We start from the raw sequence: 22961 nt of genomic DNA, 5'->3' as shown, positions 1-22961 counted from the left end.
CGTGAAACAAGTCCTCCTCCTCCCCCCTCCCCCAATCTAACTAACCTCCTCGCTACCCAAGTATATGAGCTGTGCTCCTCCCCCGAAATCATTCTTCTTGCTTCTCGTTTGTTTTCCCCTTCTCTTCTGTCCGTCCACGAAAAAACACCTTCTCTAGCACACGTGCCTCGAAAGAAGCAACCAGGAATAACAACACTAGACGCCTCATACCCCCAACATACAACACCGCTACCATGGGTCTCCTCCTCGGTGTTCACCACATTGGCACGCTGCTGCTCCTCGTCACGGCCATTCTGCTCTTGGTGGCCTCGATTTCCTCGCCCGTCGTCAACAACCTGGCCCTTCTCAAGGTCACCTTTCGCAACGGCCTTGACACGGAGCGCATGACCTTTGGTTCCTTTGGCTACTGCCAGATGTACGAGTAAGTGCCACTTATTTAGCGCGATACCATGTTTCTGTTTTTTTTTGGCCCATGGATTGTTCATTTCAGCCTGGCTCGTCGCTCGGCTCCACCATGAGCTCATGGGCCCCACGTGCCGCAGATTTGGCGACCCGATGGAGGACCAGGTTGGCATGCAAGGATCCGCGCGACGGCCGATGCAAGCTGAACCCGGCCCAGCGCCAAGACATGCCCGAGCAATGCGCTTTGCGCGACTCATTTTACTTTATTTTTCTTTTTTTTTTTTGGCTCTAAATCATCAAATCACTAACCCCAACTTCCACAGTGGCCAGTCCGACTACTGCCAGCGCCACATTGGCTACAACCCCCTGCGCCTCATCACCGGCGTCGACTCCGAGGTCGACAATGGCTCCGTCGGCCGCAACACGGCCTCGGGCCTGACCCGCGTCATGGTGCTGCACCCCGTCGGCGCCGTCCTCTCCTTCCTCGCCTTTCTCCTCGCCGTCCTCGGCACCCACGTCATCTCCTCCCTCGTCGCCTCGCTGCTGTCGGGCCTCACCTTCATCGTCGTCGTCGTCGCCCTCGCCTGCGACTGGACCGCCCTCAGCATCGTCCACCACCGCGTCAACGAGGTCCGCAACAACCACGCCACCTACGGCTCCGCCCTCTGGTGCGTCGTCGCCGCCCTCGTCACCTCCTTCTTCGCCACCATCATCGTCCTGCTCAGCTGCTGCGCCAGCAAGCGCAGCAAGAACAAGCCCCGCGACGTCGTCAACAAGCAGGAGGCTGGCTTTGCCGACTCGACTGTCCCCAAGAAGAAGTTTTGGCAGCGCCGTTAAAAACATGCTGCGCGGTCGCCCGTCGTCGCTTGACTCTACTACGAAAGGGAGGAAGCGAACTGGCGACTGGCCCCTACGCAGTGCTGGATGAGACGTCGACATGGGTAATGGTTCGCTAATTTTAATTTTCTCTTCTTGATGATGTAATGCCCGTCTCTCTCCGGCTGGTTTTTGGAGTGTTTATGCTTATACGCCTTTTTGTGTACAAGAAGCTATGATATCCCACTAGCTCATGACTTGGTCATTTTACTGCGCGAGTTTCTATACATAATAATAAAAATATATACATTGAAGTCCTGTGTCCGAGCCTTGTGCCACCACACTCATGCACTGACCCCTGCTCCCGCATCTGCAGCAGTTATCCCCAATCGTGCACCATCTCATCTCGATGCGCCCGCGTCACACCCTGCTTCCCAGCCACTTTCCCCGGCTTTCATCTCAGCCTCGCTTTACAAGTCCTTGTCGTCGCATGTACTTTCGTCATGTGACTTGCATGGCAAAAGGAGCGCGCTAGCAACTGCCCACATGGTCTTGCTCATGTCGAAAAGTCGTCGGTGAACCCAAGTGCAGGGTAGGCATGTTCGACGCCCCCATGTCCACCGAGCCGAAAACGTCGATTGGGCTAGCTTTTTAGACGAGGGCTTTTACTTGATATACTTGGCAGTAGCGTCAAGGTACTGCACATTACTTTGCACTGCTTGGATGCAAGCCATCACCACGGCACTTTTCAAAAGAGAGACGAGGTATACGACTTTACACCACGGTGCATTGACCTTCTCAAGAGGTACCAACATGCAGTCAAGAAGAAAATGGCATTTAAAATACTACTAATAATTACTATTACCAAATACCACCTCTTTCTAGACATATTTTCCTCCCTCCTTTTTTTTTTCTGTCAAGAACCAATCGTATTCCTATCTTGACAGGGGGCATACCAACAAAACAAGAGACATTACGTTTTCACTCCATCATTACCACATTTCCCCCCCTCCCCCCAAGTCGGATACCCAAAAGCTTTTTAAAATCTTGACCACGCCGGAAACCGCACATCTCTGTTGTGGTTTCTTCACCGTAAAAGGGTCAATGAAAACCACTTACAGGGCGGCGAAGAGGGCAGCAGCGCCAACGAGGGCGGCGGCAGCCTGGGGGCCGACCTTGGCGCCCGCGCCAGTCTTGACGACGGCGGGGGTAGGCTTGCCGGGCATTTCGCCCTTGTTGTAGTTGTTGTTGTTGTTGGCATTGTTGTTGTTGGCATTGTTGTTGTTGGCGTTGTTGTTGTTGTTGTCATTGTTGTTGTTGCCGTTGTTGTTGCCGTTGTAGCCGCCCATGCCGCTGCCCGAGTTGCCCCAGGTGGGCGAGGGCTTCGCCGGATGGTCGTCACGGCTCTGGCTGTAGTGCGGGTGGTGAGGCTCCATGGCACTGGTGTGCTTGTGGTGGAACGGCTTGCCAGAGGTGGGCTTGCCAGAGGGGCAAGGAGTGGTGGGCTTACCATGGGGGCAAGAGGTGGTCGAGTGGTGGTGGTGGTGGTGCTTCTCCTTGGTGCAAGGAGTCGTGGTCGAGTGGTGGTGGTGGTGGTGAGCCGACATGCTGCCGCCCGTGTGCTTGCTCTTGTGCGACGAGGTGCAGGTCGAGCTCGAGTGGTGGTGGTGGTGCTTGCTCTTGGTCAACGTGCAAGAAGTCGAGTGCTCGTGGTGAGCCGTCAAGACCGAGGGGTGAGGGCGCGTGTGGTGGTGAGCGGTGCACGACGTCGTCGTGTGGTGCGAGTGCTCGGGAGCGGCGGTGGCCAGGGTGGCCAGGGCCAGGACAGCAGCAGTGCTCGTGAAACGCATCTTGATGATTGCTGGTGGAGGAAAGGGTATACGGGGAAATGATGTGCAGGGAAAGGCTAGAATGACAAGGACAACGAGTGTGGTTGGAGCTGAAGGAAACAAACGAGGGTTTCAAGGAGGTTTTCCTACTTTATATAGAGCCTCATGACCAGTACATTCCGACGTACAGACGCCAGAGCCCAAGAAAAACCCCGCAAAACAGAGTTCCGCAGACATTGCATCTAGACACCATCACCACCTTAGCCTCCCCAAGTCTCCGCCTTTGCGGGATATTTTCGAGCTTCGCAGGCCATACGACGAGTTGGCCAGCCACAAATACCAGCCTCCCGGCCAACAGACTGCCATACGTGGATTGAGTTTGGTGGTTGGGGCCAACAACCACTGGCCAACCTCGTTTGTATGACGAGGTGATGTTGGTCCGCGGCTCGATAGCGCCTGCTAGGCGCGACATTCTGTCTCGTTAGCGCAAGCTGGAACGTTAAATCCTCGCGTGATGACCAACCAGGTTGCGTAAAATTGAATACGCGTCGACTCTCACCTTCCCCAGCCCCATGCTATTGTTCGACAAGCTTTCGCGCCATCTCCAGCCACGGGACGCCAACAACAAAACACAGACGAGAATCAAAGCATGATAGATGGGAAAATTCTTCTAGTGGGGAATAAAAGCCACAAAAAGGATAATGCTCGCTATATGTAAATGCCACTCTCTCAACTCCCCGTGTCCCATAACCACGGATTTCTGCCAGCCGAACAAACTTGAATTACAATTTTTGACACACTGCCTCTAATGGCCCTTGACACCGTTATCGATCGTTTACTCGTCCTCGGGGAGACCCGAGAAGAGGCCAAAGCGCATGCGATGGCTCTGCAAATATGTTAGCTGTCAGCACTGCCGAAGATTCTGAGCCAGACCAGGAGGCGCTGCATTGACTACCTGTACAGCGTAGTAGACGGTACAACGTGCGATACGGCAAAGGACACTTACGAAAGGAAGCTTGGGGATAATGACGGCCAATACGGCCAAGAAATTGATAATGAAGTAGGCGAGGTCATAGTGAGTATAATGGGTGCTCAGGAGAAAGAGCACAATCGGAACACTGAGTAGAAACTTCTTGGTGGGCGTGTACTGGGCACCGTTGTCGATTTGCTCCCACATGTTGAGGTTATCGAAGGCACCACTATTGAACTCGAAGGGTACTCCTCGAACATAGTGGAACATGATGTAGGAGCCGACCATGTATGTAATGTTGGTTAGGGTCCACGATGTTTCCTGCGAGACCCCGGGAATGACGTCGTAAAATATCTTGAGGCATGCTATCAAAACGAAATGAATGGTCCACGCTCCTGCAGAGGCACGTTAGAATAGGCCAGGAACAACAGAACACGAGGGGTTAGGGAGTAAGATTGGCGTACCCTTTGCGTTGGTCCAGTTTGCATTCAGATTGGGAAGAGAAGCCTGGTCAGAAATTTGCTCGAGCGTTTCCGGGGGCTCGTGATAGACCTGGAGGATGCTGCTGGAGCGTCTGCGACGGCCCGTGTTCTTATCGTCCATGTCGAGGTAGGCGCTTCCAGAGCGTGGGGGATTTGTCCTAGCGGCGTATGACACGGTGGGCTGAAGAAGAGTAGGGGAAGCCAGCTTGGCGGTATTGAGCGGGGTACTGCGCAAATCGCAAATGAGGATATCGTAGGCCGTTGCTGGCGTGCGACGACAAAGTGATCTCGGAAGAGTCGGGAGTATGGAGGCGAGAGGATGGGTAGCGAACGACAATTTCGAGTGACGTAGTAAGACTGGCAAGAGACTCAAGGGCACACGACAGTTCAGACTTCTCTGGTGATGTCGGTGCGAGGACAGGACAATTGTCCACTGGGGCAGAACTCTTTTGTCGAGTGTTCTGGGGTCGGATGGTAGAATTCGTAGAATTCGGTCTTGTCGGGAGGGCGAGCGTGATGCAGCGTGTGCGCCTAATCGAAACAAGTATGCCCTGGGATGATGTTGATGGGGATGAAAAAAAGTCTTGGTAAGAAGAGAAAATGGAGGAGGGCAACGAATGAAAAGCAACGATCAATGTTGAGGCAAGAGGAGGGCTTGCGTGTGGCGAGGCGGCCTTGTGACAGGAAACAAGCTGTATGGGGCAGCAGTGGGCGGGCAGCCAGTCGGAGGCAGCAGGGACTGGCGCTTGCTGGCTAGCGCAGGGAGTCGGTCGTGTGAAGGCACCGAACTTGTAGTTAGTTTTCAGTAATGGAAATGGTGGTAATGGATGACAAGGGTTCGCAATAACAATAATGATACTATTATTGCAGGACAAAAGAAGAGAAATTCAATTGATGAGAGAGGGGCCGCCACTGCCACTGAACTAGGGGCCATGAGCCTCAAGGGATCGCGGCGCCAATGTTTTGCAGCGGTCTGTTGCAGCGGTCTGTTAGTGGTGTTTGCGCTGTAACCAGCTGCAGATGACTGGCCGCAAGTCGTTGGACTCTGGTTTGAGATTCGTTATTTACCTGTATTATTAGGGGCCAAGTGGCCTGAAGCACCACCACCAGAGGCCACGTTGAAGACAATCACAAGCCAGATAACAATGCCATCTACAAGTACAAGAAATTACGAGGAAAATTACGAGATCCTTCCGGCAGATAGATTTCGATAATCTTGCTACCCGAGGCACTCTACACTCGCTGCGCCTCCTCCCCTCCTGCACCAACACGCACAACACACATGCGTTTGTCCACACCATGATGAGGCTAGCACGAGACCTAATAATGTTAGGAGGGGGCCAGAAAGCTTGTCGTTGTATGCTTCGCAGATCCTTGGCCGCTGAGGCCAGCAACGGATGACTCCGTCGAGCCTGTGAGCCCGCACTAGCCCTTCTATGTACCTACCCGTGAGGCATTGGATATTAGAATGGAATTATGGCTTGCCCGATGAACAGAAAAGTGTCACAAATCCGTATTTAGAGTAGCAAAGAAAAAGCACCAGATGAACAGATTTTATTTTCTTCAAACGGCTTTGACTGAACACTGATTCGTACGGTCTCCCCCGTTTGTTGGCCCCTCGTTGGAAACTTGGTTAAATTGCCAGCTCCAGTCAACCCCCTGCACAGCCAACCAAGGTGGAACATATGTACTCCGTACCAGTACGGCTACTATAATTCATATCCGTAGTTATTCGTAAATGTTGAGACGACTTGGTCGTCCCAGACGTAATGGCCACCCACAACGGCATCAAACTCCTTGCTCATCAGCGCATTCAGCATTGAACAGCCTACTTCTTGGCCATGATCACAGGCGAGCCAAACATCGATCGGACATATTGTGTACCCCATCGTACCCATCACTCGTAAAATACATCGTAATTACATACACTAGAATACGATTAAGACTGGCTGCCGACGAGTGTTCTAGAAGTTCCACAGTCTTCTCTACGAACACGAACACTGAAATGCAAGCCACAGTTCGGGGCATGCACACATTGCCGGCCGGCACGGGTTAACCTGGACCCGCTGCTAGGTAGATCTTAGCCACACAACCAAAGGCACCTGCAGTGGGGCCTTCAACATTTGCGCTGATTCGACGATGCTTTTTTCGTGTCGACTTTTCCTGTGAAACAAGCCTCAGTCGTCTCAATTCAAAGACTGCTGCTTTGCTGTTTACAGCAGTATTTTACCACCGATTCTGGGTCTTGCTGCCCATGACACCGAGTATCGAACCGAATGGAAAAGCAGCTGAGCATTGACCTCACACACTGTTATTTCACGTGAAGCGCAAATTGGATAAGTTGTCACATGAGTTACGCCAACCTGCAGCATCACATTCACCATGGCCGCGGAAGAACAAATACCCGGCGATGTTATTAGCATCGGGGGAAGCGACAGTGAAGCAGATATCAGCCACGTCGAAAAGCGATCATTAGCTGATGTTGATGGTGACAACGGCGAGGAGAACCAGCCCTCTCACCCTTTCAAGCGCGCCAAATTCAGCCGTCCATCGCTTAGCAGCAACGCAAGCAAGGCGTCCGAGGAGGGCGAAATAGAAGAGAGCTTTTCAAAGTCCGTCGGCAGCCAATCTGGGCATTCAGACAGCCAGCTGATCGCCAAGTCGTTTGTTCCTTCGGACCCGCCACTCTTCGAAACCGATGCCGTCACTCTGAGGCTGCCAGCGCTCTCAAGGAAAAAGGAAGGCTCGTGGGTGGAGCGCGTCTCGGACTGGACCAATGTTTTGTGCACAATCAACTTTGATCACGTGGCCGAGATCAAGCCGCCGACGGTTGTATCGGCCTTTGGTCAATACATTGACGTTTACAGCGGCTTGAAACCAGCGAAAAAGAGGACGGCGAAGCAGACTGTCCGCGCCATGGAGGAGTCAGGCAAGATTTCCGTCATCATTGCCGGTGCCAAGCCGCCACTCCCTACGCCTGTTCAACGGGCAGGCGGGGTGCAAGATGGCGAGGTTGTCAACTCACCGGAATACGATCCGAGTGACTCTATTGTGCAGGAAAGCGGCCAGCTTGCCAACGGTCAGACAAATGGTGCTGCTATAACCAAGAATGGTATACCATTACCCACAGCAGAACAGACAGCGGAACAGCGTCGATATTTTCCTTCTGCGGAAATTGGTGTTCACATGTGCGTTCTGTGTGGCGGCAAAGGCCACGTCGCTGACGCCTGCAGCCACACGAAATGTAAGTTCTGCGGAGAAACCGGCCACTGGGCATTTAGCTGCAAAGCCATACCAGCCAGATGCGGGAAATGCCGACAACTTGGCCACGACACTTCGTCCTGCGTGGAGAAGCTGGCCCTCACAAAGGACGAGGGCCTGGCCTGTGCCTACTGCTCGATGGAGCATCATCTTGAAGGTGAGTGTACAGAGCCTTGGCGATCATTCCACGCCGAGGGAGACACCGTGCTGCGAGTCATTGCTATTCAGGCGTCTTGCGCTGTATGTGGTTCGCGAAACCACTTTGCATCGGACTGCTCCCAAAGGGGCGATCGGCCTTTTAATCCATCGTGGACACTTCGAAACCGAGACATCTATGTAGATGCCAACTGCGGCAACGAGTCCATTGAAGAGGCCGCCAGTCTGCACCCTGGTGCGAAACCCAAAACGGGCCGACAACAAGCGAAGACGGCACGCGGACCTTCCTCGCGCACGCTAAATGTGCACTACTCCGAGAGCGACGACTCTGATGCGGACCTGCTCAGCCACCGGGCCGCACCGCGACAGGGACGGCTACCGCTGGGCCGCATGCAAATGTCGACCAACATCCAGATGCCTGCTACGCTCGGAGGCCACATGGTCCAGCCGCCGCTTCCACCGGGACCTCCTCCTCCTATACCACCCCCTCCACCGAGACACAACCCGCCACGCCAACCTCCGCCTCCAGGCACGTCGAGCTACAGTAGAAACCCGCGTGGACCGCCGCCTTCACTGCCCGCCAAGCCGCCAGCGTCGCGGAACAACCGCGGGCTCCCGCCGCCTCCACCGCCGCCATCTAGAGGCCGTGGTGGCGGCCGTGGACGGGGTGGTCCCACACGTGGTCGGGGCAGTCGTGGAGGCGGAGGCGGAGGCGGCAGTGGACGAGGGCGGGGACGGCGATGAGTATGCTCGACAAGGTGGCGATGGTGATTATAATGACCATTTTTTGCGTGGCGTGTAGACGGGGCATTGAGGAGGCATTGTTATATAGGAATATGATTACGATACCCAGAGCATTTACCGTATACAATTGGCTACGTTTCTCTTCTTGGATTATGAATGGATTACTCGCATGTTGCAGGTGTTTTGCCAGGATGCAGAGCGCCACAAGCACGTTGCGCGAGTCGTCATCCAGCCTCCGCGTCATTCTTTGTACGGAGCCTTGCGCACCGGGCCGAGCAGCAAACCATGTGACAAGCACTGGTGGTCAACACAGCCGCGTTTTCCGTAGAAGTGGTACATGAATGCGGTGAGGTGAGCAGGCTGTGTTGAGCTCATGTGGTCCAAGATTGGGCACTGATGCATCCATGGCCAAGGTATATAAAGCCCTCGGCCTCGCTGCGTCGCATCGCATTAATTCGGACATCTTGTATGGGGTTGCTTGAACACGAGCGTATCAATGAGCTGCGAGCGCATTATGCTTCTCTAGTATAGGGCTTCTTCTCCAACGCCGGTTTCGCGACAACGCCACGATGGACTACGGCTATGCAGTTTTGCGACGACTTTTCTGCCAGACCTCCTGCGGACCAGAAATCTTTGGCATAGAATGTGACACGGCCAAAGATGAAATACGAGAGACCAATCGCTGGTCCTGAACACCGCAGAAAGCAGATGTGACGAAAAACGAGGAGGTGCATAGGTCCTTCTCACTATGCCTCGCGCCACGACGGGCTCATTGGATATCGCGACGGCGTTGTGGCCAAGGTGGGTTGTCGTCGGCGTGGAGGACAACTCAACTGCCGTTTCCCCCCCTTCTCTCGCGCTACCTTTTTCTCAATAATGACTCCAAAAAAAAGGAGAGGGGAAGTTGTGCAAGGTCGTACACATGGCGTCGCGGCGCGATCCGCGATCTGACACGCGACCCAGTTCTCGGCCCCGCGTCGCGATGCGCGCCTCTGATTGGCCAGCGACGCGAAGTCCACGCCTCTGCATCACGGTTTTGACGCCACAACCTACACGGCCGCGAAAATACCACATTGAGACAACATCCAGTTGGATGGCAAGGTGGCGCAAAGAATCGCGCAACCGGCTCCATTGTTCCGCAGGGCTGATTGGAATGTAGGCCACTTACACCGGGCCAAGCAAGCCTACCAAGCTACGGGGCACGGCAAGGTTCTTTCGCTTCCCTCACCGACCATTCAAGTCCAGTCGCTGCGGGGACGATGCTGCATTCGGTCCAGGCAGCGATATTCTAAGCCAGTCGGTGCGCGAACCTCACGCGCGCTCTGCGTCTTCCGTCTTCCCCGGGGGTCCCCTGTCGCCCTACGCCGGTCGAGATCCAGTTGTTTCGTTTCGTTTTCGCGGGAACTGCAGAACAAGCATACCGTTTGAGGTTGGGTGGCTGAACGCACGTCTTATGCAGGTCGGTGGAGGACGAGATGCTCTGCGCCGCGGCGGAAATGGGAAGAGCTATGAAAAATCAATCGAGAGGGGTCGTGGTCGGGATATATACCGTGCTTCCCATTCCAAGTGGCCTTGTCTCCTTGTTATTCAATTTTCGTTGCTACAGCAGTTTGGCCAAGTAAGAGCATTGTATCCAGCATCCTGGCTCGACTTATACCAACTTGCTCTCACTTGACAGAACAACGATTCTCACCATACCAACAGCACCCTCACCGAGGCCACTATCAAACGACTCGTTCCTCCTTGCCAACATCAAGCTTCAATCACCCCATCATCCTGCGCAACCCCGCCCAATGAGACAGATATGGCGTCCACAGAACAGCAATTCCTCGGCCTCTTGAGAAGCGACCGCATCAAGGACCAGCTCCTCGCGCACCTCGGCACCAGCGACCTCTGCGCCCTGCGCGGCTCCTCGTCCGCCTGCTGCAACCTCGTCACCAAGCGGCTCTTTACCCGTCTGCACGTCACCTTTACCGCCAGCACCTTTACCAAGCCGAGCCGGGTGGCCGCCCTCGGCCGGGTAGGGCACCACGTCGAGCACCTCACGTTTTACCTGCCGCACTCGCCGGCGACGTTTCTGCCGCCGCTCGTGCACCCGCAGACGGGCCGCGAGATCAGCTTCCTGTACACGCCGCACACGAGCACGCACGCGGCGCTCACGCGGCCCAAGTACGCGACCGCGGAGCTCGGCGACATCCTGACGCAGCAGTACCCGCCGCTGTTCCACGCCGCCACCAACGTGCCGAGCTTCATCCAGGCGCTGTCGCGCGTCGCCGGCGTGCGCCACCTGACGGTGCGCTGCCCCGGCCAGCACCCGGCCGAGCGCTACCGCCGCGACGTCGTCGACTACGCCCTCATCAGCCTGCGCATCGCCGTCGAGCGCGCGCCGCTCACGGCCCTGCACAAGCTCTCCCTCTCGTCGCTGCACCCCGCCGCCCTCGCCTACCTGCGCCCCGTCCACGCCATCGGCAGCGTGCCCTCGGCCGCCCGCCGCTGGGCCCAGATCCGCAAGCTGCGCCTGTCGGTCGAGGCCTGGGACTTTGCCAGCGCCGCCTCCCCGGGGCTGGACCACCTCAAGATCATCGACGACTACATCCGCGCGCTCGCCCCGCGCCTCGAGAAGCTCGCCTTTGCCTGGGTCGGCGCCGGCGGCCCGGGCCCGTGTCCGATGGCGCTGTCCGCCGATCCGCTGTTTGCGCCGCCGCGCGCCGCCCAGAAGCTCTTCCACGAGGTGACGTCGCCCATGTCGCCGCTGCCGGTGCGCCCGTCGCGCGCGCCCATGCACCTGCCCGTGCTGCGGTACCTGCAGATCCGCAACACGGCCATGAACGCGCCGCAGCTGCGCCGCTTCATCGCTGCCCACCAGGACACCGTCAGGGAGTTTGACTTTGAAAACGTCTCGCTCGCCGACGGCGGCCGCTGGGACGACGCCCTCGCGCCCGTCAGCGAGGACCGCAAGTGGTCCCGGAGCGGCCTCGCTGCCGCCTCGCGCCGCCACAGCCTGGTCATGAGCGAGAGCTCCGACGACCTGCCCAGCCCGAGCGCCGCCGTGGAAGCCGTCGGCAGGGAGCTGCTCGGGCTCGATGTCGGCGCGTACGGCTTCGACGATGAGGAGACGACGGCCATGGAGGAGCTTGCGGAGGATATGGCTAGCGGCTTCACCACCAGGATCAGGAAGAAGAAGCGCTCCAACAAGCAGCACCACGCCCGCCACGACGAGCACCACCGTAGCCAGCGCAAGCACAATCGCAGCGCCAGCGAGCCCGACCACAAGTCCCCTCCTCCCTCCCCTCCGTCGCTGCCCCGCTCCCACTCGTCCTCCTCGCAGCTGTCCTCGTCCTCGCTGTCCTCGCTCCTGCGCCGGCGCCGCCCATCGCACTCCTCGTCCTCGCAGGACAAGCCGTCCCTCGAGACGCTGCGCACATCCCCGGTCCCCGACGCGTGCATCTCGCGACCCATTCTCGCCACGGACCCGCAGCCGGTCCTCCTGCAGCCCACCGTGTACGACCCCCGCGCGGCGGGCAGGGCGGGCGACGACGGCATCACCGCCGTGCAGCGCAACCTCGAGCAGGAAGAGGCACATCGACTGCTCGCCGAGGACGCGTCGGCGCGCGTGAGCGCCCTGCAGCGCGCCAAGGACGCCGTCATGACCAAGCTGACGCGCGAGTTTTCCAAACGCCACAGGACGAGCGGCGGCAGCAGTGTGTATGGCCACGGTCATGGCAGCGCTAGTAACAATAGCGCCGTCGCGGCGTGTCGCCTCATGGCCGGTCCTGACCTGATGGCCGGAGCTGGGAGCTTCTACACGGGCAACAGCAACTTTGTGCTGCAAGACAGACGGGCCATGGGCAGCCAGACAGCCATGGTGCCGCTCATGTTTAGCCGGGGGTGAGAGGAGCGAGGCAACAACAGCACGGAGATGCTCCCAATGAGTACATGTAATGGAAACGATCCATGTATTACGACTAACGGCCTTGGCTTTGTATTCTTGCCTTTCTTTTCATCTTCTTTCAAAGGCTCCACATTCCTTTCCTTTCCATCTTCTTTCGAATGCACCACATTCCTGTCATTTACCTGTATAGTTCTTTTTAAACGTCTCTTCAGCCTACAATATTTTTCTTTGAATACATGATATCACTTATTTACCAGTAGTGACCCTAACGAACACTCCTTGATGACCGTCTCGAGGGCCTTGACGTAGTCTACCCCTCCTGGCCCCCGTCAGCATGATATCCCTTCTCCTGCCCTCCACCCGTGACGACCGGCACCGCATCCACGTCCTGCTCGTGGCCCTCATCCGGTCCCTGACCAGCCGCAGGCCCATCTCCCCATCCGCCACCACCCGTCTCGCCTCATCCATGTCAGGGTTCAATCAAGAATCCATGGAAACGGTCAAGGCTACACAATTAACTACGTGGACAGTCGGTGCGGGGTGGCTTCGGTCCAGAGGATGAAAGCCAGAGAATCGCAACAGTGACTCTGTTCATATGCTAATTCTATTCCTTGTAAAACCGCTAAATGATCATTAAACGTCCCGAACCCCGATATTCCTCGACATTGCTAATCAAACGTAACCTTGCTACCCGTATGCTCAACCACTCTACCCGTCAAGCGCGCCTCCTGGATATCCGCCGCGCCGTCAGCCTTTTTATGCCTATGCTCTCTCCTCTCGCCGCCCTCACGCGGTGCGCCTCGGTCCGCCGCCGCCGCCGCCGGCCTGTCCTTGCCGAAGCGCTTCTTGTAGCGGGACTGGTCGTCTTCGGCCAGCTCGAGCTTGAGCTCGCGGCCGAGCATGCGGTTCACGTACCACTTGCGGGTCCTAAACTGCTTCTGCGGCTGGCTCTTCTTCGTCTTCTTCTGGTCCTCCTCGCCCTCGCCCTCGTCGTCGCTGGCGTCGCTGGCGTCGCGGAAATCGTCCTCGGTCTCGACCGCCTCCTTGATCTTGACGAAGCCCTTGACCGCCCAGGCCGCGGCCTCGGGCTCCTTGAACTTGACCCAGCCGTAGCCCTTGCACTTGCCCGTGTCCTCAAAGGTGGCCACCTTGGCCCACTCAATCTCGCCGCACTTGTCAAAGTTGCGGCGCACGTCCTCCTCGGTGGTCTTGAAGCTCATGTTACCAACAAAGATTTTACGGCTCGCATTAGGGTCCACGACGGGCTTGCCGTCCTTGCCCTCGGGCTCGCCTGGCTCCTTCTTCGGCCGGCCCTCAAACGAGGTCGAGTCCTTGATCAGCAGCCGGCGCCCGTGCCACTCCGTCTCAGACAGCGCAATGGCAGCCACCTTGGCCGCCACGTCGACAAAGTCCACGTACGCAAAGCCCTTGTTCGCGGGCGGCGGCTGGTCGGCCGTCTTGTCGCGCTTGCCGGGCTTGCCGGGCGGCTTGGACAGGGGCAGCTTGAGCCGGGTAATCATCTCGGTGGTGAGGGCGCCGCCGGAGTTGTCAATGAGCCACTGGCGCAGCTCCTTGGGCGTCACGGTGAAGCGCAGGTTGCCGATCCAGACGCCGTGCTCGGAGCGGGCCGCCTTGTCGTCCTTCTTGTCCTTGTCTGCCGACTCGTCGTCTTCGAGGTCGTCGTTGTCGTTGTCTTTTTTCGCTTTCGAGGTCGCGGGTTTGCCCTTCTTCAGGGCACGGCGCGCGCGCTTCGATGGCGGTTCCGGGGCGGTAATATCAACCTCGATCTCCTCGACGTCGGCCTTGCGCTTGGAGGCTTTCGCGTCGGGCGCAACGTCCACGGGGGACATTTCCTTTTCGTCGGAAGACATGGGGCCAGCGCGGAGATGAATATGGCGCAGGTAATCTTTAAAGAGGCTGTAATGGTCTCGAAAAAAACAATGTCGGCTGGGTTTCCTCGAGGTTCAATAAACCAACAACTTTGGCAGAAATTTTTCTGGGTCTGGAGCCGATAAGGCTTATCGCGGGAGGTACATGGCACCCGCGGGATCAGAGAGGCTCACCAGTCGCATTCGTATACAACAATGTAAATAACGGACAATGGACAATTAAATTTGTTCATGTTAATTCTGTCTTTTTTTGTGACTGGTTTAAGTAGGATTTGCAAATCTTCACGCAGCGGTACCTCAGATGCCTCTGTCAGCGCCGCCACAGTGGCGGTACAAGTGTTGTAGCTAATGCTGGGAGGTCGGAACACCTTGGAAATGGCGTACTTATTGGCATTCGTAATAGTCCTCAAGCACTGGTAAGCACTCAGGCGGTGCAAAATTAAAATACCCACGAAATGTTAGAACTTTCTTGCAAAAAAATAAGAAAAAATCGCCCAAAGTCGATTCACGAAGGACAACCATGAGTTGGAGAATATCATCTGCATTTCAAATATTAAGTAAACAACCAAAAGAAACACATACAACTTTCGAGTTTCCCTGCGCCAACTATTGCCTGTACCCGTCCTACCCGATTCACATCCTCTGCTGTAGTTATTCATCTCAACTTCTGCCTGTTCCAGATCTAGCCCCTACGATCCGCCCCATATCATACAAGGATTTAATCCCAGTGTAAAGTCTTTGCCCCTATTCGATTCGTCTACTACCGCGATAATAATAATTATAAAAACAAGGAAAAATTCTCTCACAACAGCAAGAAACAAGAAAGAGAAAGAAGGACTGTTAAAGAAGGAAATTCCCGAAAAAAAGGAAAAAGAAAACGATTGGGTGTTCGCTTGTTGTTCTGGCTTGTTGTACAATGAACGTGGCACGATGCCACCTGCGAAAAATAAAATGAGGCTTGCATGCGCTCAGGAAAGGATTGGCGAGAAGTGAAGAGAGGAAGCGACGTCGAAAGTGGATATAATAATGCTTGTTGTTGTTGTTCCCGTTGGAAAAAGTCGTTGCGCTCAGGCCTGCTCGTTCTGTCTGTGTTTGCAGTGACGTCAGGCAATCAAAGACACTCGACGTCAATGCGCCAAACTCTATTTTTTTTCTCCCTTGGTCAAGTACAAATTTTGCACTCGTGAAAATCCCAAAACAAAAAAGTCATGTCAGCCATGACACAGATCTGGGTTCGCTCAAGGCAGCGGGCGGCTGTTCCTCGACGGGCTTCCTTCAAAGCTCAAAGCCTTGCTCCTTGAGCTTCTCGATATCCCCCCCGGCCGCCGCCACCGCCTTCATCGCCGCCTCGCTGAGCCGTCTCCGCCGCTCCATGGCCTCTTTTTCGCGCCTCGCCTTGGTCTTGGAGCTGCCGCTCGGCGCGACGCCCGTCATGAGCACCGAGCCGTCATTCGGCGTGAAATTAACAAACCCGCCTCCGCCGCCGCCGCCGCCGCCCAACGAAATCCCACCACCGCCGCCGTCATCCGCGGAGAAACTCCCGCTACCGGCATCGCGCGACCGGCGCTTCTTGATACCGCTTGGCGTGCCCGGCACGCTGACCCGGCCCGAGGCGCTGCGCTGCGCCGAGGATGCCGCCGACGCGCCGGAGCTGTGCCGCGATTGACGCGTCGTGGTGCCGGGCGATGGCGAGGCCGATGGCGCGCGCTGCTTGCGCATCGGGCTCGACGACATGGTGCGCTGGTGGTGGTGCCGCGCGCCCGAGGACGGCGCCTTGGGCGGTCGCGCGGAGCGGCTAACTTCCGTAGGGACTTGGGGTGGTGGTGGTGGCGGGAGATAGGTGTGCGCGTTGAGGACCAGCTCGTTGACCCCCGTGCCGGCGCGCGGCTGCGGCATGTGAATCATCAGGCCGTTGTTGTGCGCCGCGGCCATGGCGTGCCCGCCATCACCGCGCACGTCGTACGGCAGCTCCCCGTGCTGCGAGTGCATGGCCATGTTGGCGTCTATGTTCTTGGCGTCAATCCCCCCGGGTCCGCCGGCGCCGCCCCACCAGAGATCCTGCTGGCTGCTGGCCGCCGACCAGTGCGCCCCGTGCTGCTGCTGCTGCTGCCAGTGGTGAATACCCTGCTGCTGTTGTTGAAGCATGGCCGCATTGCGCGTGGGCGAGTCCATTGGCGTGCCGAGGCCGCCTTGGCTATAGTACCGCATCTGCGGCGGCTGCTGCGGCGGCGGCGCGTGTCTCGGCGAAATTTCCCCGCCAAACGGGTCGTCAAACTGGCCCGATACAAAGGCACCGTTGGCGAGGCCAGTGTCCACCTGCAGCGGCGGGGGTGATTCGGGGAATGGCTGCTGCTGCTGCTGCTGCTGTTGCAGGTGCAGCGCGTGCTGGGTGTGTGCGCGGTGGGCGCGGCGACCGCGCGGCGGCACCTGAGCGCTGCCGGGCTTGATAGCCATGGGCGGGTTCTCCAGGCTCGGGGAGACGGCGCGCTGCATGGCCTGGCTGACCTTGCGCGTCTTGCGCATGGTAGCCTTGCGGAGCGTCGACGACAGGGCTTCCATCATCTTTTTGCTCCGGCGACCGGTGGTGGCTGTCGCGACGGCGGCCATGTTGTGCTCTGGCGCTGGCGAGACGGCACGGCGTAGAGTCGCGGCACCATCCTTTTTAGGGGAGTGCAGGGAAATACCCTCCAGCCGCTCGAGCGCCGTGTCGGAGACGGTCATGCCGCTGCTCGTGTACATGGCGCTGGCGGCGGGATCCTGCGCAAACATGGCGAGCGCGCTGGTGTCGACGTCGTAGCCGGCAGGGTTGGAGGACAAGAAGTCAAAGTCGTCGGCGTTGGAGACGCCCGACGAGGTTGTGCTGCTCTCGTGCTGGTTGTGGGGGATGTGGTGTTGGTGCTGGGAGGGATCCAGGTAAAAGGGCTCGGCGGCGACGGCGGTGGCACCGCCGTGGCCGGCATCAAAGTCGAGGAACTGGGAAAAGAGATCGGGCTGGGAGTCTTCGAGGCCGGCGCTGGGGACGTCGGTGTCGGGCCAGGCGAAGCTGGGGTCCCGGTCGCCGGCATCGACCGGGTAGGACGAGGTCCAAAGAGCCATGGCCTCCGGGATGTGTTGGTACGGGTGCGAAGCACACAGTGTATGTGTAGGTTGGGGACACTGTTGGGTGCTGCGATGCGAATTGCGACAGCACGGTGTATGTTGTTATGGTATTCAGGTAAGCAGTGCTTCTTGCTGGCCCAAGTGGATTTTGGTCGGATGGTGTATAAGTCCAGCGGAGGAAGCGGTTCTTGTAGGCGATGGGCAGTGGATGGGATCAAGAGAGGCTCCGGTGTGAAGCGGACCATGCAGAGAGTGAATGAAGAAAAGGCTGTTAACAGGAAAGAGGAAGGTGAGGAGTAAGAGAGAGGAGAGAGAGAGAGGCAGCGGGCAAATGGTGGTATATCGGGTATTTGTGGGGGAAGAAGCCGAGCAAGATGAGCGAAGAAGGGCAGAGGGACGGGCAGGGCGGGTGGGCGGGCGGTAGCTGGGGCAGCGAGAGAAAGTCGATACCAAAGTTGCTCTGTCGGGGCCCCCCCTTTGTCTCCCCATTGGAAGTCGTGAGATGCGGAATAGCTCAGACCAGAGCTGTTGCCGTCTGTTTGGGCTTGGTGATGGGACATGCGGACTGGAGCGAACAACTTTGGACGGTAACCCACGGCAACGGGCAATTGGTAATTTATACGAGCGCTACTACGAGACAACCATGTTCTACTTGTACATGTATTTGCCATGGTAGACAATGGTGGGAGGAATGCCTCTGGGCGGGCAAAATGGAGATGGGCATTCCAGCCGCCGAGGACTAAGTGGTTGGTGGTGGTGGTGGTGGTGGTTGTGTGTGGTGGGCATCAGAGACACCACACTTTGAGGCAACAAGTGGGAATGGACAGACTAACTAGGCTCGAACAGAGCCGAATCGACAGGTTTCTCGACTCCACACCCTGTTCGATATCGCCAGACCTTTCTTTTACGCAACTGACGAGGCTCACGGTGTTGGGTCTGGACGGGAACCAGTTGGGTTGCGCTGATTGGTTCTGGTGCGGGGGGGGAGGGGGGGGCTCTAGACTTTCTGTGTAGTTGGTGGTGGTTGCCGATGTGGTTGTGAAGGGTGGTGGGGAAGGGCGGGGGGGCCAAAATAAAAAGGGAAAAAAAGAAAAAGGAAAAAAAAAGAGTGTACGAGAAAGAGAGGGAAAAAGTGATGAAAGTAGTAACAAGAGGAAAACTATAAAGCCCTTTTGGTGGTTGGGGGATAAGACGAACGAGAAAAGTAGAAGAGGAGTGGTCCCTATGAAATCTTAAAGACTGGGGAAAAAAGAGCACGTATAGTCTGCCCGATCAGAGCCGGCCGGAGGGGGCGAAGGGGATTGCCGGGCCAAAAAGTAATCCCATTTTTTTTTCTTTTTTTCCCTGGCTACTGCAGGTTTGACAGGGGCGTTGCTTTAAAGGTGCCATGCAGGTTCTGATCGGAAGAGGGGGGGGAAGAGAAAAAAAAAGCCATGATGCTACGTTGGGGGGGGACGGCGCTGATTGCCGATTGGTTCATGGCGGGCTACAAGCACAGCCCTGCCTGCCTGCCGAAGAATGTGCAGAAGGATGCAGAAGGGATGAAGAAATAAAAATGTGAATAAAAAATGGCGATTTTCTTTTTCCTTTTTTTTTTTTTACTTGATTCGATGGAATAAATAAAACGCCCTTTGCATTTGGCAGGTTCTAGTTCGTTACGGAAACAATGGGCGATTTGCGGCATAAAGCCGAGACAAACCCCCTTGACGAACTGGTATGCACAACATGGGTTGTGGACATGGCAACGGCAGGACCGTTGAGCGCGATTCAACCCTGTGCGACTGTGATGCAGAAAACGCCTCTCTGTTTGTAATATATGATTGGTATTTTTTTTCTTCTTCTCTTCTCCTCGCTCTTACCACATCGTCACCAGACCACAACTGCCCGTGCACTTTTATCGTTGGCCAAACCGACCACAAACCAGAAGAGAAAGAGTCCAAGCAGAAAAAGTGACAGCGAGCAAGGGATTCAATTACTCGGTTCGTCGTCAACTAGAGCCCCGTGGTTCGACTGCTACAACTCGGTTAAACAGGCTCTGTCATATTTGTCAAAAAAGAGGCCGTGCTTCCACCGCAACGGACCTTCACCTTCAGCAGGGCCAAGCCAATGAAACCCCCCACAAAAGGACGGAAACCCACTGTATTCCAGCTTATAGATTTGTTTCCCACTCAAGATGAGCCTTGTCACTTGTTCGTTCCGGTTCATCGTCCCAGCAGCTTGGGGCCGGGCGAAAGAAGAAAAAGAAACGAGTCAATGTTGATCAAGTATCACTTTGACAGTTAATACCCGCCCCAAATCTCGACAACAATGCCCCCAAGCACGCCAATTGCCCAGAACGCAACAATCCGGTCAGACCTGTCAGATCAACCGTCTTTGGCGCGGCGATCAAACCATGCACGATACTGGACGAGTTTTGCTCCACTCTCCATCTCAGCCGCTGGAGCCTTTTTTTTGCTTCCTTTTTTTTGTTTGTACCTATCGGTCGATGGCTGTTGCACGGACATTTGATATTAATAGTTCATTTTTTCTTTATTTTTAATTTTTTCGATCCCGGCCTAACTACCACCTACCTAGGCAGTTCGTTCAACGCCACTTTTGGCGGTTTTTGGGCTGAAATCTTGGTGCCGCCAGCTCGTTTGCTCGTCATGTACATACATACCTACCGTAACAATGGCCCGTGGCTGGCCCGCCGTCTCATCTTGTCGGTTGCGAGACGTCCCGGCCTTGTTGTCCCGCGGGCCGTTTGGTATTTTGCCCAAACATCACCAAGTCAACCGTAGTTGTGTGTGTGTGTTGTTGCGTGTCTGTGTGTGTGTCTTTTTTTGCTCCAGTGACCAACTTCAAGCGTTGTTGTCCTTGTTTCGTTCTGCGTCTGGCTTCCTCCTCCCTTTTCCTTTTCGGATTTGCCTGCCTCCCCTCCCCGGGTCTGTCAGCCCCGTGTTTGTCATGACTTGGGGTGCCAAAAACGAATTGCTTGGCAGTTCTTACCCCCCTCCATTCAAACAAGTGTGGTATTGGTCGGCCCGGATGGACGAGGGGGGGGGAGGGGGAGGATACATGACCCCTCCCATCTTCAACGAAAAGACGGCGGCACGCCGCACCGCAACGTACCGTTTTTTTTTCTCGACCTGATCAACCCCCCTTTAAGCCGTCGAGCCGTCAAGTCCCCAGCCATCGCTCTTGACCTAGATCCATTGGGGGAAAACCCAAGATGGAGGGGGCTTGTTGAAACTCTATTTCCGCCTGCTGTCACTGGGCTCTTCACGATTTATCACTCACGTCTACCATCAACTTGGGGCTTGGCGGAAACAGGCAGGAATCAACCCACCAATGAGCTGCATCTAGAGACCCCTCCTCGAAGCGGCCGAGGAAACGCTACGTTGTAATTGTAGCTATCAGCAGAGAGCCTTGCTCCACGGAGGCGGCCATCCATCAAAACCTAGGCGGGGCGAGCGGTGTAGTTCCGAGCGAGTTGTGTAGGTAGGTAGTTACTTTTGTTGATCAAGAGGAGCCCTTGCAAGGCCGGCCATCGCCACAAAGTCGTTGCCATCAGCCAGGCTCGGGGTATTCCATCCGAACGTCTTCGGGTTTTTCCATTGCGCGCTATCGGATAACAGGAGCCAGCTACCCGCATCGGAAGGACTTGAACAAATATATAAAAATAGATAAAAGAAACGGGGGGGCTCCAGTTCTTTAAAGGGAATTTACCATGATGAGATTTTTATAGTTGTAAAGAAAAACGAGGAGAGGGAAAAAAAGAAAAGAAAAGAAGACGAAGAAAAAAAAACGCCGACGAGGCTACCATCGCCAAGCCGCCCCTAATGCACGCATCTTCATCTCATGCGATGCAGTGCACAAGGCACATCGGTAACTACCGAGTATGCAAGCGCACAAAAAAAAAAAGATTGCCCCTGTTATCCCTGCATGTACATCCGTACATCCCCCAGACAAAGGCCAAAAGAAGGCTAATTTACCCAACAAGCCTGTGGCCCAGCAGCACACCAAATCACCACCATTGTCGTTTCTTTCTTTCTTTTCTTTCTTTTCTTGTTTCTGATCATCCTTGACGCATGGAAATTACCCGACAGCCAAATCGCTGGGTCACCTCGCGGCCTGTGCCTACCCCAGCATCCCGTCCCGTCTGGCCCCCTGGTCAAAGTGTCCTAGCGTCCCGTCTGACACCAGATCTTGTCCCTGGGGCATGCGGGAAAAAAAAGAAAAAAGGCTGCATGCAATTTCCTGCGCGTTGGAAATAAATCACCTCAAATGAAGCAAACGGGGTACATCTAAAAATACTCTGCAGGATAAATAAAGTGAAGAAATGTATATTCGTTCCGTGGTATCATGGTAATAATATACCGCGCCAGTCGCCCCTGGTCGTGTACATCGCAATCAATAACAGTCTATCCAGGAGAGAAAAGAGTAGAGAAAAATAAATCCGCCCGTCGTAGAAAGAAGAAACCTCAACGTGGAGTCTGGTTGAATCATTACCCAGGCCATCCGTGGTTGGAGAAAAAAAAAAAACTCCAGACAAATGAGTCAAAGACTGTTCCTCCCGGCTCCATCAGGCCGGCTATTCCCCGCCTTGGGTATGCATCTCTCCTGTAAAACGAAGAAACAACGCCGCCATGCCGAGAAGCAAAACCATTCTAGTTGGACAAACGAAAAAAAAAAGGACAAAAAAAAAAGGCAATATACAATGGCGCATTCGCATGTGCGCCTACCATGGATGCCGTGCATGTAAAACGTATAGACCTGGGGCTCGACTTCATCCCACGGGCGTGGCTGTCGGCGACGGAGAAGCCGACAGACAAATGGTGCTCTCTGACCGCGTCATCGAATGTCGGCGATGATCCAACTTCCGCCCCCTGCGCTTGCGCATGCGCGGCACATTGCGCACCACCTGCGAGCACTGCATGGCCGCCTCCTGCGACCGCCGAAACGTGAGGCTGGACCGCGCGCCGCCGGTCCGCCTGTGCGATGACGCCATGGCCATCATCTGCTCCAACTCCTGATCGTTGCCGAGCCACGACAGGTCCTCGTCGTTGTTGCCGCACTTCTCGTCCACTTCCAAAATCGGACACTCAATAACTGTCACCGTCGTCTGGGAACTGTTGCTCGCGCTGCGCTTCAGGCCTCCGCCGCTGCTGCTGCTTGGTGCGCCGAGGCCGTCTCGCGCCTCGAGTGGCAGGCTGCTGGATAGGACGCCACTACTTGCGCCGCTGCCCGGGGCTGTCGTCGTCGTCGTCGTCGTCGTCGTCGCCATCGGCACAGGCGGAGGCCGCATGCTGGCTTCGAGCATTTCCACGTCCACATTGCGCCGTGTGCGTGGTATCGCTATTGGCCGTGTTCTCGTCAAGGGTGTATTTTGCTTGTCATCTATATTGGGTCGGGTTGGGATTGTCGGCAAGGCAGCCAAGT

The 22961-nt window shown here is 56.0% G+C and overlaps 7 protein-coding genes across 7 annotated transcripts; 3 read left to right on the top strand and 4 right to left on the bottom strand.

Moving 5' to 3' along the window:
* Positions 1 to 233: 233 nt before the first annotated feature.
* Positions 234 to 1239, top strand: CCM_08397 (Signal transduction response regulator; the record flags this gene model as incomplete). Its single annotated transcript, XM_006673536.1, has 2 exons — positions 234 to 421; positions 726 to 1239. The coding sequence occupies 2 exons, from the start codon at positions 234 to 236 to the stop codon at positions 1237 to 1239; spliced, it is 702 nt and encodes a 233-aa protein (XP_006673599.1).
* Positions 1240 to 2333: 1094 nt separating this feature from the next.
* CCM_08396 (uncharacterized protein) lies at positions 2334 to 3284 on the bottom strand (the record flags this gene model as incomplete). Its single annotated transcript, XM_006673535.1, has 2 exons — positions 2334 to 3157; positions 3236 to 3284. 2 exons carry the CDS (start codon positions 3282 to 3284, stop codon positions 2334 to 2336), a joined length of 873 nt encoding a protein of 290 aa, XP_006673598.1.
* Positions 3285 to 3882: 598 nt separating this feature from the next.
* Positions 3883 to 5800, bottom strand: CCM_08395 (protein ORM1; the record flags this gene model as incomplete). Its single annotated transcript, XM_006673534.1, has 6 exons — positions 3883 to 3933; positions 4054 to 4412; positions 4482 to 5030; positions 5568 to 5651; positions 5684 to 5718; positions 5775 to 5800. 6 exons carry the CDS (start codon positions 5798 to 5800, stop codon positions 3883 to 3885), a joined length of 1104 nt encoding a protein of 367 aa, XP_006673597.1.
* Positions 5801 to 6881: 1081 nt separating this feature from the next.
* Positions 6882 to 8660, top strand: CCM_08394 (uncharacterized protein; the record flags this gene model as incomplete). The annotated part of the gene is made up of 1 exon (XM_006673533.1): positions 6882 to 8660. The coding sequence occupies one exon, from the start codon at positions 6882 to 6884 to the stop codon at positions 8658 to 8660; it is 1779 nt and encodes a 592-aa protein (XP_006673596.1).
* Positions 8661 to 10464: 1804 nt separating this feature from the next.
* Positions 10465 to 12552, top strand: CCM_08393 (uncharacterized protein; the record flags this gene model as incomplete). Its single annotated transcript, XM_006673532.1, has 1 exon — positions 10465 to 12552. The coding sequence occupies one exon, from the start codon at positions 10465 to 10467 to the stop codon at positions 12550 to 12552; it is 2088 nt and encodes a 695-aa protein (XP_006673595.1).
* A 668-nt stretch (positions 12553 to 13220) lies between these two features.
* On the bottom strand, positions 13221 to 14674 carry CCM_08392 (RNA binding protein Rnp24, putative; the record flags this gene model as incomplete). Its single annotated transcript, XM_006673531.1, has 2 exons — positions 13221 to 14469; positions 14616 to 14674. The coding sequence occupies 2 exons, from the start codon at positions 14672 to 14674 to the stop codon at positions 13221 to 13223; spliced, it is 1308 nt and encodes a 435-aa protein (XP_006673594.1).
* Positions 14675 to 15716: 1042 nt separating this feature from the next.
* Positions 15717 to 19020, bottom strand: CCM_08391 (uncharacterized protein; the record flags this gene model as incomplete). The annotated part of the gene is made up of 5 exons (XM_006673530.1): positions 15717 to 17607; positions 17991 to 18105; positions 18199 to 18279; positions 18370 to 18476; positions 18893 to 19020. 5 exons carry the CDS (start codon positions 19018 to 19020, stop codon positions 15717 to 15719), a joined length of 2322 nt encoding a protein of 773 aa, XP_006673593.1.
* Between the last annotated feature and the right edge of the window lie 3941 nt (positions 19021 to 22961).

Source organism: Cordyceps militaris (assembly GCF_000225605.1).
Source record: "Cordyceps militaris CM01 unplaced genomic scaffold CCM_S00007, whole genome shotgun sequence".
Lineage (NCBI taxonomy): Eukaryota > Fungi > Ascomycota > Sordariomycetes > Hypocreales > Cordycipitaceae > Cordyceps > Cordyceps militaris.
The sequence above is the reverse complement of the archived record's forward strand: the minus strand, read 5'-3'. Positions and strand labels throughout refer to the sequence as shown.